Source organism: Panthera leo, chromosome E1 (assembly GCF_018350215.1).
Source record: "Panthera leo isolate Ple1 chromosome E1, P.leo_Ple1_pat1.1, whole genome shotgun sequence".
NCBI lineage: Eukaryota > Metazoa > Chordata > Mammalia > Carnivora > Felidae > Panthera > Panthera leo.
The window spans coordinates 20,788,397-20,804,142 of record NC_056692.1 but is presented as its reverse complement, the minus strand read 5'-3'; the positions used below and the strand labels follow the sequence as shown (position 1 = coordinate 20,804,142).

General features: G+C 48.5%; 1 protein-coding gene across 1 annotated transcript in view; it reads left to right on the top strand.

Annotated features, from left to right (window-relative positions):
* Positions 1 to 15,746, top strand: part of ASIC2 (acid sensing ion channel subunit 2) — a 267,566-nt gene that overhangs the window by 188,496 nt on the left and 63,324 nt on the right. The window contains exon 3 of the mRNA XM_042917464.1: positions 15,131 to 15,258. Coding sequence (XP_042773398.1) covers positions 15,131 to 15,258 — 128 coding nt within the window. The remainder of the gene's footprint in view (positions 1 to 15,130; positions 15,259 to 15,746) is intronic.

Sequence of the window (15,746 nt, the reverse complement as noted above, 5' to 3'; positions counted from 1 at the left end):
AGTACCCTACAGAAACCAGGGAGATAAGGTGAAGTTCTGCCTACTGAGTAGTGAGACCCCCACCCCCCCGCCACGCTAATCTATCCCACCACCCCCCAAACAGAAGTCTGGGACTATAATCCCTCGCTGGAGAGACTGACAGACTCAAGAGAGAAGATGCACGGAGAATGACAGTCAGGACTCCCCGGACACAATGTCCTGGTTAGATCCCCTCAGAGTGAAGTCCCTTAGTAAGTCTTCCAACACCCAGGAATGACTACAGTTTTAAGTACCTCGTACTTAGGAGTGGACAGCCAGAAAGCCAGGCTTTGGGGGGAAACCACTAACAGGAACCAACACCAGCCCAACAAAAAAGAAGCTTTGAGGGGCGCCTGGGTGGCTCAGTTGGTTAAGCGACCGACTTCGGCTCAGGTCATGATCTCACAGTCCGTGAGTTTGAGCCCCACGTCAGGCTCTGTGCTGACAGCTCAGAGCCTGGAGCCTGCTTCGGATTCTGTGTCTCCCTCTCTCTCTGCCCCTCTCCCACTTATGTTCTGTCTCTCTCTCCGTCAAAAATAAATTAAAAAAAAAAAAAAACATTAAAAAAGAAGCTTTGAGGAAATACAGATAATGATTAAAGGCACAAGCTCTAGAGCCAGAGCAGAGCCTAGGTTCAAATCCTAGCTATACAACTTCCCAGCTGGGTGACCATGGGCAAGTTACTTAACCTCTCTGAGCCTCAGTTCCATTACCTCTAAAATAAGACTAATATTGCGGGCATCTGGGTGGCTCTGTCAGTTAACTGATCTCAGCTCAGGTCTTGATCTCAGGGTCGTCAGTTCAAGCCACACTTTGGGCTCCATTCTGGACATGAAGCCTACTTTATTAAAAAAAAAAAAAAGAATTATTATCTACTCTGTTAGGTTGTTAGGAAGATTGAAATGAGTTAATATGTATGAAGTACTTTGAAAAGTGCCTGAAAAATATTGGGGACTATGTAAGTGTTTAATAAATACAAAATAAATGCAGGGAGCAGAAGGAAACATCAAACCACTTTTAAAAAATTCTCAGGAGATGAGAGAAGATATTGCATCCATAAACACAAGCCATTTAAATAGGATGCTATTAAAAAGTAACATGCGAAGGAAACGTCTTTTTTTTTTAACTCCTGGAAATGAAAATACGATTACATTTAAAAAAAATAAATAAATAAAAGGGTTGGAATTGAGGAAATGTCCTGAAAAGCAAAACAAACAGACAAACTGATGGAAAATGGGAGGAAAAAAAAATATGACAACGAGAGGGTAAATCCAGGAAGTCCAACATGCTACTACCAGGAGTTCTAGAATAACAAACCAGAAAGAATGGAGAAGGGGACCTTGCCAAAGAAGTAAGAAAAGTTCCCGGCAAAGCACATGATTTTCCATAGCTAAAGAGTACACCAAGTCCTGTCTGCAGTTAAGTAGAGAAACAACCAGACCAAGATGCACCCTTGAGAAATTCGGGCTAACGGAGGTAAAGAGAAAACCTTAAAAGTTTCTGGAAAGAAAAAACGAATCAATCCTTCTTTTCTAAGATAGAATTCTCTACCCAGCAAGCTACAACTGAAGTATGAGGGTAGAATTTGGTTTCAAATATATTCCAAATCCAGATATCGTACATATATCATAATTAATATATAAATTATATTTGTATGTCCTGCCAGTAAAACCTTGGATTGCAAGTAACTCGTTCTGTGAGGGCTCCACAAGACGAGCAAACATCTCTGATACACTGTAACTTGATAAATGAGTGATGTCTTGCGAAACAAGTAGCACGTGGAGCCACATGTCACATGATCACAACTGAACCAATGGTTCCTGAAATTCACTTGGGTAGACGATTGCTTTGGATCATAGGCATGTTGCCAGACCTAATTATGCTCACACACCCAGGTTTTACTATATAATTAATACGTAAATTATATATTAACATATAAAACATACTTTTTTGGTGAGAACATTTCATTCTACTCTCTTAGCAGATTTCAATTCTCCAATACAGTTCCATCAACTGCAGTCATCGTGTCATATATTACATCCTCTGACCTTATTCATCTTGAAAGTTTGTACCCTTTTAACAACCTCTGCCTATTTCCCCCACCTCTACTACTCCCTGGCAACCACTTTTCTCCTCCGTTTCTAGGAGTTTGACATTTTTTTCCTCTTTTGCCATTTCTGCGGTAGATTCTTAGCAAGCCAAACCAACCAACCAACAAAAAGAAAGAAAAAAAAAAAAAAAACAGAAGAATTTCCCACAAAAAAGATCAAAATCATTACATACTACAAGGCTGGGTGTGGACAATATTTATCTAATTCCATAAAAGCTGGAGACTGGCTTAGCCAAAATGTCGTATAACTCTACAGGAGGATGGAAGGAAAGGAAATACAGCAGGCCCCCTCATGGAAAGGTCTACGTCCTAATTTGGTAGATAATACCTAAAAGCTTTTAAAACCAAGAAATGTCTTTCAAGCAATTGATGACCACAGGAACATGAAAGTAAATACGAGAAGAGACAGCTCAAGCAGTTGAAAGCAGTTGTCTCTGAAAACTGGGGCCCAGGGGTTGGGGAGAGGGGGAGCCCCAAACCGCTGCTTTTTTTTCATTAAAAGCCTTGCGGTATCATTTGGCTTTTTAAATTATGTACATCTATTGCTTTGATAAAAATTAAAATTAAATGTAAAATAATCATAACCTCTCCGCATAGCTGGAAGGCCCAAGCAGCTATCAAGGGTAGCACATTTTCTATCTTCTATCACAAATGGGACATAGTGAGAGTGGATGCAGATGGTTGCTATGGTTTCTCTGACATCTCTGCTCCCAGGAAGCACTCTTGTCATGGTGCCTGGTGCTGAGGACCTTACCAGAAGGAGAGGTGCAGGCTCCAGCCTGAACCCTGAGAGTCTGGAACACCGGGATGTGTGGCAACCAGGGGGTTCTGGGCTCACTCTCAGAGTGGGCCTTTGCGCTGGATGGGGTGGGCATGGGGGGCTTCCCACAGGTGCCAAGGACTCAGGAGAAATGATGTCACAAGTCAGAGGTACCACTGGAGGCAAGCATCCATTAAGCAGACAGAAGCCTGACTTTTATCATTCTGAGAAGACCTGCTTAATGCACATGCTAAGTGCTGTGCCGAAACCATACATCAGAAGTCCCAGCCAGGCAGGCAGTGGTCTGAGAGCAAAATCTAGACTAAACACATTCACCTCAGAGATCATGTCCTCCTATTCTGTAAATTTCCAAGACTACCTACTATGTGCCAGACCCTCAGGGATACAGAGGAACAGCCCAGTCTGGGTTTTCAAGGAGTTCACAATCCAGGGACTATCTCGAGGGGTCCTATTAAGTACTGGATGGAAATTCATTGATCCAACAGCGCTCACATAAAGTGCCTGTGGAGTGCCAGGCTTCTGCAATCTGGGGGGCATGCGAACAATTAAATGTCATGATATGCTATAAACTCCTAAGATAGAAGGAGCAGACGATGGGTTCCAGAAGGGAGGAAAAGGGCATGTCAGGAGAGGCTTCAGAGAGAAGGTGACCTTTGGGCCTCATCCCAGGCCTGTCTTCAAGTGGCTAGGCAGAGTAGGGGAGTTAGAAAGGGGGTGTGTCATGAGCAGGTGAGAGGCCAAACACAGGGAGGGAAATCCAGAGCCAAAGCCAAGAACATCCCAAGGTGTCCTGGGGTAGCTGGATCTAAGGCTGAGACCAGGAGCTGGACAGGGAGGCAGAGGCCAGACCACCACGGGTCTGGTATGTTCTGTGAACACATCAGCGTTCTCCTGTGAGTTCTTCTACCCAAAGGATGGTCATCCAACCAGCAGCACCAGTATCCCCTCGGAGCTTGTCAGAAATGCAGAATCTCAGAGCCCAACTCACATCTGCATTGTAAGAGGACCCCTGGCTGATTCACGTTCTAGTAGGAGAAGCACTGATCAAGACCACTGTTTCCCACCCTTTGGATGTATGAGGATGCCTTTTTAACAACCAGATACTTCTCAGACATCACCCCCACATGAACGCTATCATGCTTTTTATATCCATTGATTGAGAAAATATTCAATGACAAAAAGTCATGCTTTGAGTGACTTTGACTCCTGTAATTACATCACGATCTATATATGTGCTCTGTTCAGCAATCTGGTTGTACCTAGCTTCCACCACCAGCGCGTGCAAATCAGAATTTTTATAAGTAGAATCTTAATCATCCACCAGCCTCCCCTTTAATTTTGGATACATGGCTCTTCCCGATGGCTTTTCAAGGGTGGTATCTCCTGCTCCTGCATGCTGGTTGCCCACCCAGACTCATCAGCCTTCTTAGCAAATAATTTATAATCTCTGAGCCTGGATGCACTAGGGAAACTCATTATTTAAAGAATCCTTGGAATAAATCTTTTTGCAATGAGACTAGACCCAACTCTACACGGGTGCCTTCACTGATGTATGTTTTGTAAATATTCTATTTAACAGGAATGTGTCATGTGAAGCCACTTTCCTCTGTTGCATATCTCTGACCCAACATGAACCCCTCCTTCCCCAACGTGGGCACGTCCCTCTACAGTATATAAGGTGCTTCAGCTGCCTTCTATTCTCTGATCCTCATACACTCTTACGACATAGAGCAGTTCTAGCCATTTAACAGATTAACCCATTTAACAGATGTGGTAAATAAGCAAGTCTCTGAAATGCTAAGTGGCTTTCCCGTGACCTCATGGCTAAGAAGTATTGGGACGAGCCCTTGAATCATGTCTCTGATTTGGTCCTTGGTTCTCTCCACCATGAGTTAGTGTTCCTTAATAATGAAAACAGAAAAATAGAAGAACACTTTGTTTACCAGGGTGACATTTTTGCCAAAGCACGTCTTAGTCATCTTTGAGGCTCTGCAGGAAGGGGCCGAGCTTTGCAGCCGTCACCAAACCGTTGTGGCCACTTGATAAGGAGCTGTTAGTGAGAACCCCACTACCTCATGCCACTGCCCTGAACAGACATAATTGCAGCCCATCCAGCTTGGGGACACAGTGCTGATTTTTCTTCCTCTGGAGCTGGCCTAGCCTCAAAATGTCACCTGTGAGCAATGGAGCATGAGCGTGCCCATCTCCATGCTGGGTTTGGATTTGCTCACCTAGACACACGGTGCAACTGGGCCTGTCAGGGGAGGGGTGGGTGGGGAGCACCCTTGGCCCGATTTTAGCCAGGCAGAAATTCAGGGTTTCTTTACAAAACAGCCTCTGATGACTTGTGACTGCTGGGCGGTCATGTCTTTTCTTTTTTTTTTTTTTAATCTAGTTTTCAGGAAATTAAAATGAGACGCAGTGAGGTTAGGAGACTTGTGTATGATCCCCAGCTCACAGAATTTCAGGGCTGAGAGGAACCTGAGGGATCAGTGATTTAAACAAGAGGAAACTAAGGCTCAGAGAGGCAATATAACTTGCCTGAGGTCACACAGCTATTAAGCAGTGGGACTGGGAGTCAGATCCAGGGCTCCATGATTTCAGAGCCCATGCTTTTCTTGAGACCTGCCCTGGCTCCCCTTTCCTGGGGCCCACCTTGGCCTCCTTTGATTCCTCTGTGCATGCCAGAAGAACAGGAGGAACCAAGATGGCACCTCCAGTTGACTGCCCAAACAGTGTTCGGCAGACCCTTTCCACCAGGGCTCTCAAGGGCTGGGGCTAGGACCTCAGTCCCTACCGTGGTCACTGTCCCACACTGAGCTTTCCCCTGAACTCTGAGAGGAGAGAACACAGGCTGCTGAACCCAGTGTCAATTAAACTATTCTCCCCCTCCTTCCCTATACAGCTTGAAACCTTCTTGGCTTGTCACCTGGGACCATTGCTTCCTCTAGCCTACTGGCAAAGAGCAGAGGAGAGTGAAGAGTCAAGATATCTGGCTTCTGGGCTCTGCCAGGCCACCACTTGCCCTCTCTGTGGGCCTCAATTTTCTTACCTGAAAGATGAAAAGTTAGTTGGATTAAAGCAGCATCAAAGACTCTCCTTAGTTGCAAAATTCTATGCAGCCATGAATCATAGACCCTGGGGCAGTCCTTAGTTTCTCTGGGCTTTGGTGTCTTCATCTGTAAAATGGCTATGATGTAAAAAAAATTACAATCTTATATATACATATACATAAACTTATATGTATATATAAGATTATATATATATATATATATATATATATATATATATATATACAAATATATGAGGATATTGATGCCTGTCTCAGGACGGCTGGAAGGATCTGATTAGGCAAGTCTGTGAAGACCCCAAAGCTTACCATACATGTGCCAATGTTGTTGTTTGCCACGTCCTATAGGAGATTCAAAGCTGAGTGGCTCAGAGTCCTGGCCCGCAGGCTCTCAAAGGGGAGCTACTCAATGGGGAATGGGACCAGTGACACCAGAAAGACACAATGTCTGAGCGAGGTCGGGTGTTGGAGGGCAAAGAGCAGAGCCTTGGATACTGACAGCCAGGGTTTGATGCTGGATTTGCATGGTGTGACTATGGCAGGCTGGCTGCTCTGAGCCTTTTTCCTCATCTGTAAAATATTTGTTTTCTCATCTGTAATAAGCCTGCCTCTTGGGGTGACCGTAAGGAGTAATAAAGTGACCATCTGGCCTCTGACCACATCCCTGTTGCTCTTAGAATAGGCAGAGGTCACACCTGTCTCAGGGCTTCTGCACCTGCTGTTCCCTCTGCCCAGAACACTTGCCCTGGGTCATCCCATGACCCAGCTGCTCACTTCAGTCGGGTTCCCTGTGCAAACGCCATCACCCTGAAAAGCCCTGCCCTGCCTCCCATCTGGAAGAGTCATTCCTGCCCTGCCCGTCCTGTCTCACTGTCTTCTCCCCTGCTTCTCCCCCCAGCACTTGTCATTGCTGACCCGATGCTGCATGTGTCCCTGTCTGTTGTCTGCCCCACCACACACACACACACACACACACACGCACACACGCACCCCAGTCCCAGAGAACTGCAGGGCCAACCCCCAGCATCCAGTCAACAGTAGCAGCCAGAGAAGCCCCTGGGAGGTTGGGGTGACCCAGTGGATTGATGGGCCTGGCCCCTCCCTGCCTGGACAACATGGACCTGGACACTCCAGGCCTCTCTTCCCGATCATGCAGAATAGTGAGGCCCAAAAGATGAGTCTCGTCCCCCATGGCTAAGCCACCGTGATGTCACGGGCAGCAGAAGCAGGCAGATAGCAGCCACACAAGATGGTAACACAAGCTGGGTCCCTTCATGGAGGAGTCACAGGCAGTCTTTGCTGCCCCTGTTGAGCTTATGTCCCTACACAGCTGCGCACCTGTCTCTTACTCACCACCCGCCACCTTGAGACTGGAGAAGAGGGTCTCGAGCTGGCTCAGCCTTGTGTGGACTCAGCTTGGCCAAAAGCTCACCGTGAGACCCAGACAAATGCATCATCCTGTCGGCATCTCTGTCTCAGCTGTAAAATGAGAAGATGGGACTCCGTGAGTCTCAGAGATCAGCTGTGCAGTTTTGCTCACTTCTGAAAACATGTATGACACCTACTGTGTGCCGAATATTATGCAGATACAATAAATAAAACACTGACCCTGTCCCCAAGGGTCTCCCAATCTCAGTGGAGACAGAGAGTTACATGAAAAAGGCAAGGCATCCAAAGGAGGAAGGCTCCCAGGAGGCAGTGACAGTGAAGCTGGTGAAGTCAACCAGATGAAAGGAAAGAAGAAGGGCCAGTCTAGATGCAGGGAGTCACATGAGGGAGGAGGAATAGGAAAGAGCAGCTGATCTAGGTGGATTTTGTAGAAAGCCAGAAACACTGAAAAATGATGATGATAGCACTACAAACTAGTAAGCTTTTCTTTTTTCTTTTTAATTTTTTTTTAATGTTTATTTATTTTTGAGAGAGAGACACACACAGAGTGTGAGCAGGGGAGGGGCAGAGAGAGAAGGAGACACAGAATCTGAAACAGGCTCCAGGCCCTGAGCTGTCAGCACAGAGCCTGACGCGGGGCTCCAACCCACGATCTGTGAGATCATGACCTGAGCCGAAGTCGGATGCCCAACCAACCGAGCCACCCAGGCACCCCAATTAGCGAGCCTTTCTTAATCACCAGACTCTGTGCCAAGGGCTTTCTGTGCAATGTCAACAGTCCTGTGAAGACAGATCCATTATTATGTCCAAACTCATTCTGCAAATTTTGCAGGAAAACGATGCTCCAAGAGATTGAATAACTTGCCAAAGGTCACAAAACGGGACTTGACCTTACCCCGTCTGACCCCAGAGGCCCAAGCATTTAACCAACTGTCCGAGGCTCTCTCTGGCTCTGACTCACTAAATAGAAGAGCCATGTATCCACCTGTCTTAGAATGCCTAGCTCACTCTCTGGGGAAAAGAGTTCTCTACTCTGGGTGCGTGCAAGCTCTACTCACTTTGGCCCCACCCAGTGCCCTCAGGAAGTCCGTATACAGTGAAGGCTACTGGCTGTCCTGTGGAAGGTGGGGAGAGGATCCTGAGCTCCTGCACACAGAAGCCCTTCTAGGCCATGCACCCCTCTGAGCATACCTCTGCTAGCAAAGCCTCCAGAAATGAAGGCACACTGGGGTCAGTGCTACTGGGGAAGGTTAGCATGGTGGAGGTCACACTATTTATCTTCAGATCCTTGAGGGGGGTGGCAGGTGGAAGAAGGGTTAGAGCTGGGAGCAGGGGGGAGATCTGTAAACAGGCAGTTTTCAACTCAATGTAAGGATGAACTTGGAGAACCATGGACCGTCCCGTGGGCAGTGAGGTCTCCTCTCTAGGGAGTGCTCGAACACAACGATTGTCATCAGTGCCTGGTGCTGCATGGGTGCCTCCTGTTGCCCTTCAGAGCTTAGGTAATAGACGCCCTCTGGGAGCTCCACCAGTGAGGACCCAAGAAAGGAATCGACAGCACCCACAGACCGGGCAATACAGGGAAAGATGAATGAAGGACTATCTACCAAGGTGTGGGCAAGGCTTAGGGAAGGCAATACGGGGGGTGCATTGTCCTGGGCCCGGTAGCAGGACAGCCGCCACCATGCCTAAGGAAAGCAGAAAATAGAGCTGGCACCAGAACTCAGAGAAAGAGAAATCCCAGAGGGCTTCCCTCAGCACCCCCCCAACCCAGAGCTGCGGCTTGCTAAAGTGTCACACACTAACTCGCAGTGATCCGACACATAGAGTTAAGAGACCGAATGTTCCAGACTGACTCCTCTCTCCTCCGGTTTCCTGCTGATGCACCACTGGCGAACCCAACTGGAAAACGGGGGCCAAGGGAGCCCATCAGGTCAGTCTATACAAGTTCAGCTCCCAGGGCGAAGAGCAGAGTGCAGAGGACAGTCCAGGGGACACACAGAAACTATCCTCCACTACAACCCCCCCATGTGGCTTCCTCCCTCCTACCCTCTCCCCTCCAGTTAGCTATCCTTGCCACTGTTATAAAGTCAGCTTCCGCCAACACGGATTACTTTGTATCAGCACATCCCTGCCTTAGCCTAGAAAATTCCTCTGGCTTTTCAGAAAATCTTCCCTTCCTACTTCCCTCGTGTTTATTTCCTCGGCATGCTTCCTGTAATTTGCAAAGATTAAAGATTTAAGCCTCTTTTATTGCGATGTACTTTCCCAGCCCCATTATGCATTCTGCCCGTTGCTTCCCGGTCTTCTCCCGCAGAGGTTCCAAAGCCTTTCTGCACGCACAGAAAATGCTCTACAGGTAGACTTCACCTTCGGCCGGCCATGGCCGTGCTCCTAAAAAGTGCTACAGTATTCCGGCTTCTGCAGGGTGAATGCACTTTATTGCCTCCCTCCCGATTCAACATTATCTTTCCTGTTTGGTCGCAATTAACAAGTGCTCCTAGCCCTGTGTTCATAGCAGCTTCCCCTTTTTCTGTGCTCTCTCTCGAGCTCTTTCTATCTCTCGGGGGCTTTGAATCCTGGTGTTCATGATGTGTAAATAAATCCTTCACTGAACCAGGGGCCTGCACTCTTTGAAGCAGCTCAGTGTTGAATCATTTGGTGATGAGGGGAATATGAGGCTGTGAATGGTTCCGTCCACGTCAGTCTGCTTTACGGTCAGGGCTGGCTCCTTACGTGTGCAATGTGTGCAGTCCCCACAGGCCCCCATGCTCAGAAGAGCCACACTCTGCGTAACGCTCTGTGATTGGCTGCCTTGAAATTCTTAATCCTTTTTCAATCAGGGGCCCCACATTTTCATTTTGCACCGGGACCCAAAAGTTGTGTGGGTGGTCCAGATACTGTTACTGTTACAGTTGCTGCTGCAGCCGCTGTTGTTTTATGCACAACCCACCTCCATCTCAGTGGGAGAGACGTCTAAGTCCTGTGACATGGACAGATAGCATGTGGTGCTGGCACGTCCCTGTGCCCAACCAGACCCTGGGCAGACTCCCAGCTGCCAAAGGGCAGGAAAAGGTGGAGTCGGCAGAGGACTCTTTCCCACTCATTTGCTTCATTCACGATTACTGAACTCCACCCGGTTCCAGGCACTGCGCTGGGGGTTTTAGGGGATGTGGCGTGAAAAAGCTACTCCCTTTCTCCAACCCCCAATCAGAAACCCAGAACTATGGGGATGCCTGGGTGGCTCAGTCAGTTAAGGGTCCGACTCTTGGATTTTGGCTCGGGTCATGATCTCATGGTTCATGAGACCGAACCATGCACTGGGCTCTGCGCTGACAGGGCAGAGCCTGCTTGGGATTCTCTCACTCCACCTCTCTGCTCCTCTCCACCCTCTCTCTCTCTTTTTCAAAATAAATAAATAAAATTTTAAGAAAAGTTTTTCAAAAAGGAAAGAAACCTAGAGCTAGGAACCAGGGCATCTGCTCGTGGAAATAAACCACACCCCTAGTGAGGTAGAAAGAGTGTTTAATTGGAAATCAGGAGACCTGACTTCTAGCCCTTGCTCTGCTCTTGACTTGCTGTGTGACCTTGGGCAAATCACTTCCCCTCTCTGAACTATATCACTGCTTGCCCAAATGTGTTTGGCCTCAGATAACCTATCGCCAAATCTCTGGAAATGCAGATACCTGGGCTCCACTCCGGAATGACCGGATCAGAATTTCTAGGAGTGGGTCCCCAAAATCATCACCCAGAGCTCCCTACGTGATTTTGATATGTGTTCCATTTTGAGAACCTCTGAGGCACATGATCTGAGCCTTTGGCTCTAACCGTCTATGTTTGATAACTTCAGCTCTTAAATTAGGTCTTCATAGTTGCACTAATAGCATGCATGTCCAGTCAGGAAACATAAAAGACTGTGGGCAGGCATAGGGCAGAGACTAGAAGGGGACTGTTCCCTAATCAGACTGGAGAATGACCCACAGAGAGCTGAGGGCAGGTCCATGAAGGAAGAGAAACAATCTGGGAATAAGTAGTGCTTTGGGGAAAAGCAGGGCCAGAGAGGGTCTGGGACTCCAGTCGTGGGCTGGCCAAGAATCCAGCTGCTGCCCAGAGCCCCACCCAAGTCACCCAAGGCCTGCAGACCAGAGACCCCCAGGAGCACCTGTTTAGGAAAGCAGAGGGGTGGCATCCTTGTCGTCCCTGATGCTCCGAGACATCTGGGGTCTGCTCGCAGCTCACATTCTACAGCTGCACTGCCCACTGAGGTGGTCACAGCCGCCTGTGGCTATTAGAATTTAAGTTAATTAATTAAATTTAAATTCAATTAAAAATAGGGGCGCCTGGGTGGCTCAGGCGGTTAAGCGTCCAACTTCGGTTCAGGTCATGATCTCACAGTCTGTGAATTCGAGCCCTGCGTGGGGCTCTGTGCTGACACCTCAGAGCCTGGAGCCTGCTTTGGATTCTGCGTCTCCCTCTCTCTTTCTGTCCCTCCCCCACTCATGCTCTGTCTCTCTCTCTCAAAAATAAATAAACGTTAAAAAAAATGTTTTTAATTCAATTAAAAATAAATAAAGGAAGCCGAAAAGGTAAATACGTGAGGTGATAGGTGTATTAATTAATTTGATGGGACCCTTTCAAAATGTGGACATGTATCACATCATCATATTGTATACTTGATCTGACAATTTGTCAATTATACCTCAGTAAAGCCGGGGGGGGGGTAATTAATTAGTTAATTAATTAAAAGTTCAGTTCCTCAGTTGCACTTGTCACACCTGATGTGACTAGCGGCTACTATGTTGGATAGCACGGATTCTAGAACATTCCATCTGGGCAGGAAGTTCTCTAAAGAGAGTGGAAATCTTATCCATCACTCTCTTCTGTGCCCATTCTGTTGCTGGATATTTGTAACAATAGGAGGTTATTTAGGAATTTACTCTGCCTCAGCCCCTACTGCTTCTGGAATAAACTCCCCTTCCGAATCCCAGCCCAGCCTGATTGGCCTTAGGCGGCTCTCACAAGGCAGGCATGCCTGGCCTGTCTGCTTCGCCCATTACTTGAAGCATTTCTGACAGAAAGGCTTCACTTTTCATTTTCTCCCTGTAAGCCAGGGGACCCCTCCTTTGAGCCTGTCTTACTGGCTCTAAGGTTTTCTAAGCTCAGTTATACAGCAGGCACGCAGCTTCCAAGAGCTTCAGAAAACAAGTTTTGGCATATCTCCCCTTCTGCCCCCCACAGCCACTGAACAGACTTTCAGTTCATCCAAGCACAGGCATCCCCGTGATCCCAGCATCATGCCACTGGGCTCCTTCCCCATATGAGCCTGTTCTTTGGGCTCCTGACCTCTCTTCAACCCCTTGCTTGGGCAGGCTCACCCCTCCTCCCCTTCCACCGTCCTCCCTCTCTTGTAATCCCCCCTCCTCCCTGTCCTGCATTCCCCCTCCCTGACGCACCTGTGGACCTGTCCATCTGCTAGGCCACAGGTACTGGGAGGAACAAGGGACACAGGCATCCCGGGACATTCGGGCAGCAGTCTGCATGGACAGTCTGAGTAAAGAGATAGCAGAACGCTCGACTGCTGGAGGGAAGGGGGTGTGATTGTGGATTCCCTGGGATCCTCTCCAGTTCCAAGAAATCATGATGAGAGGATTCCTGGCCGAGGGTCCCTTCTGCCTAAATCCCATGTCAGCCACTGGGTTCCAAGTCTGGACTCTGAAACTCCTGCCTGTCCTTCCCACTAACCCCTGTGTGCCTACTAAGCCCTTCTTCCCACGGACCCCTACCTTGGAATTCTCACCCAGCTCCTGCACCCTCCCCTGCCTCCATCACTGGCCCCCAGACTGTCCGTGAGTCTTGCCATTCCCATGGCTGGCCCCAGCCCTTCCTTCCTCTGGTGTTCATCCCCAGACTGTAGCCCCAGTGCTAACAAACCCCTGCCTCCCTCCCCAACCTCGACCTCCATTTCTCCCTCACGCCATCTTCCCTCATCCCTTCATTTACCCATCCTCTCCCCATTCCATTTCTTTATTTCTTTAAGATTATTTCTTTACTTTGATGGGGGAGGGGCAGAGAGAAAGAGAGAGAGAATCCCAAGCAGGTTTTGCACGGTCAGCATAGGGCCCAACACAGGGCTTGAACTCATGAACCACGAGACCATGACCTGAGCCCAGATCAAGAGTCAGGTGCTCAACTGACTGAGCCACCCAAGTGTCCCTCCATTCCCTTCAATTAGAACACTCCTTGATTTGGACTCTAGATTGGCCTTGCCCATTAATAACTGAGTGAGGTTTGAATTGCAAATCTCTTATTCACTCAGCAGCCCTTCCCTGAGTACCTGCTATGTGCCTGGCCCTGTGCAGGGCCTTTGAGGTCCAGGGAGATAGCCCAGAACTTGGCCTCAGGATGCTCCAGCCTGGTGGAAAGACTGTCAGATAAAGGATTCTTCTGGTGTGGCAGAAGCTTCTTCGGGCATATGGAAAGAATACAACAGAGCAAGAGAAGGGTTTGCTTTGGGTGGGGTTGGGGGCCTGAATCTTCAGTGACGCATAGGGAGATTGGCCGGGTAGACAAGTTTGAAAGGCTTTCCAGGCAAAAGGAAAGGCATGTGCCTCCATGCAGAGCAGAGACGAGTAACAACCAATCTGGGCAGCCCTGGAGGGTTGGACACATGGTGCCATGAAGCAAGAGGTTGCCCAGAGCAAGGCTGGAACAGGAGCAGGTTATGGAGGCTGGGCTCCTTATCAGCACAGGAGAGACCTGTGCAGGTTTGCATTTTGGAAAGCTCGTTCTGCAGGCTGTCTGGAAAGAGCAAGACAGAGGAGACCCAGTAAAGGGTCCTCCACCAATTTTGAACATTATAAGATGAGCCAGGCTCTGCTATCCCATTGCCTTCCACCACCCTTGCCACCTCCCACTGCAAGGGGCCATTTCTCTTGCCAAATTAAAGAGAGGCCAAAGCTTCTCTACCAGTTGCCCATCTCCAGAAGCTCCAAGGGGAGGGCACCTTGGCATACAAGCTAGTCCTGTAATTTTATTTCTACCACTGTGTCATCATGTTTTCCTCCTCTGATCCCCTCACCTTCAGCTCATGGCCAAGTAGAGAAGCTAGCGAATAAAATAAAGGTGAATGACTCACTTCATAATCCCATTTTCTACTTTTGGAGACCCAAGCGAAGAGTTGGCCTAACTGGCCTGAATTCGCTTCTGACCGCTACTGTCACAGATTCCACAAACAGTGATCCCAAAAAGCACAGATTTGTCATGTCACAGTTATGGAGGCCAGAAGTCCAAAACCTATCTCACTGGGTTAAAATCTGGGGCTGGCAGGGTTACATTCCTTGTGGGGGCCCCAGGGGAAAATCTATCCCCCTGCTTTATCCAGTTTCTAGCAACTGCCTGCATCCATTGGTTTGTGGCTCCTGCCTCCATGACCAAAGCCAGCAGCACACTTTCTTCCATTCTCTCTCTGACTTTGACCCTCCTGCCTCCGTCTCACGAAGACTCTCATGAGGACATTGGGCCACTCGGATAATCCAGGATAACCTTCCCATCTCCAGGTCCCTAACTTAATTGCATCTGCAGGGTCCCTTCTGCCATGCAAGGTGACGTCTTCCCACTTTTCAGAGATGATGATATGGATGTCTTTTCAGGCCATTATGCTGCCTGCCATGTGGCCTTTCTAACATCCCTTTGAGCTTCTCAATCCCAAGACTCCGTGAGCACCTGCTGTCACTGACCCATGGCTCTGTCTTTGTTCTTTCAGAGGAAACGACGTTTGAAGCAGGAGTGAAAGTTCAGATCCACAGTCAGTCTGAGCCGCCTTTCATCCAAGAGCTGGGCTTTGGGGTGGCTCCAGGGTTCCAGACTTTCGTGGCCACCCAGGAGCAGAGGGTAAGTTCTTGGGCTCCCTGGATCAGTGGTCCCGGGCCCACACCAGCCGCCTGCAGAGCCATGAGGAGGGGAAATGGGACTCCCACTCCTGGAAGACTCTGAGCCTTCAGGAGGCCCAAGTAGGGCTGGGTCCAGGAGAGGGGCTGACCCAGAAATTAGAGAAGGGTGTCAGCTAACCTCTGTAACCCAATTGTCGGTTCCTAAAATTGGGTGTGAGAGAAACCCGAGTTACTTTCTTTTTCACTGAATTGGTTGGAGGTTTTTTCCAGAACTTTCTGGGGGCAAAAAAAAATCTCTCGAGAGGGCAGGGGATCGGTGGATGCCAAGGGAACCTGCTAGCCAGTGTTGATACGACTCACAGTGATCTACAAAAAGGAAAAGGGATGGGGGCGTCACTCTCATAAGAGTGTAAGTGGAGGGGAGTCTCTTGCACCCGTTCCTGCCCCCTCTCTCTGGCTTCACACCAGGGAGGTGACCCTCCAGCCAGC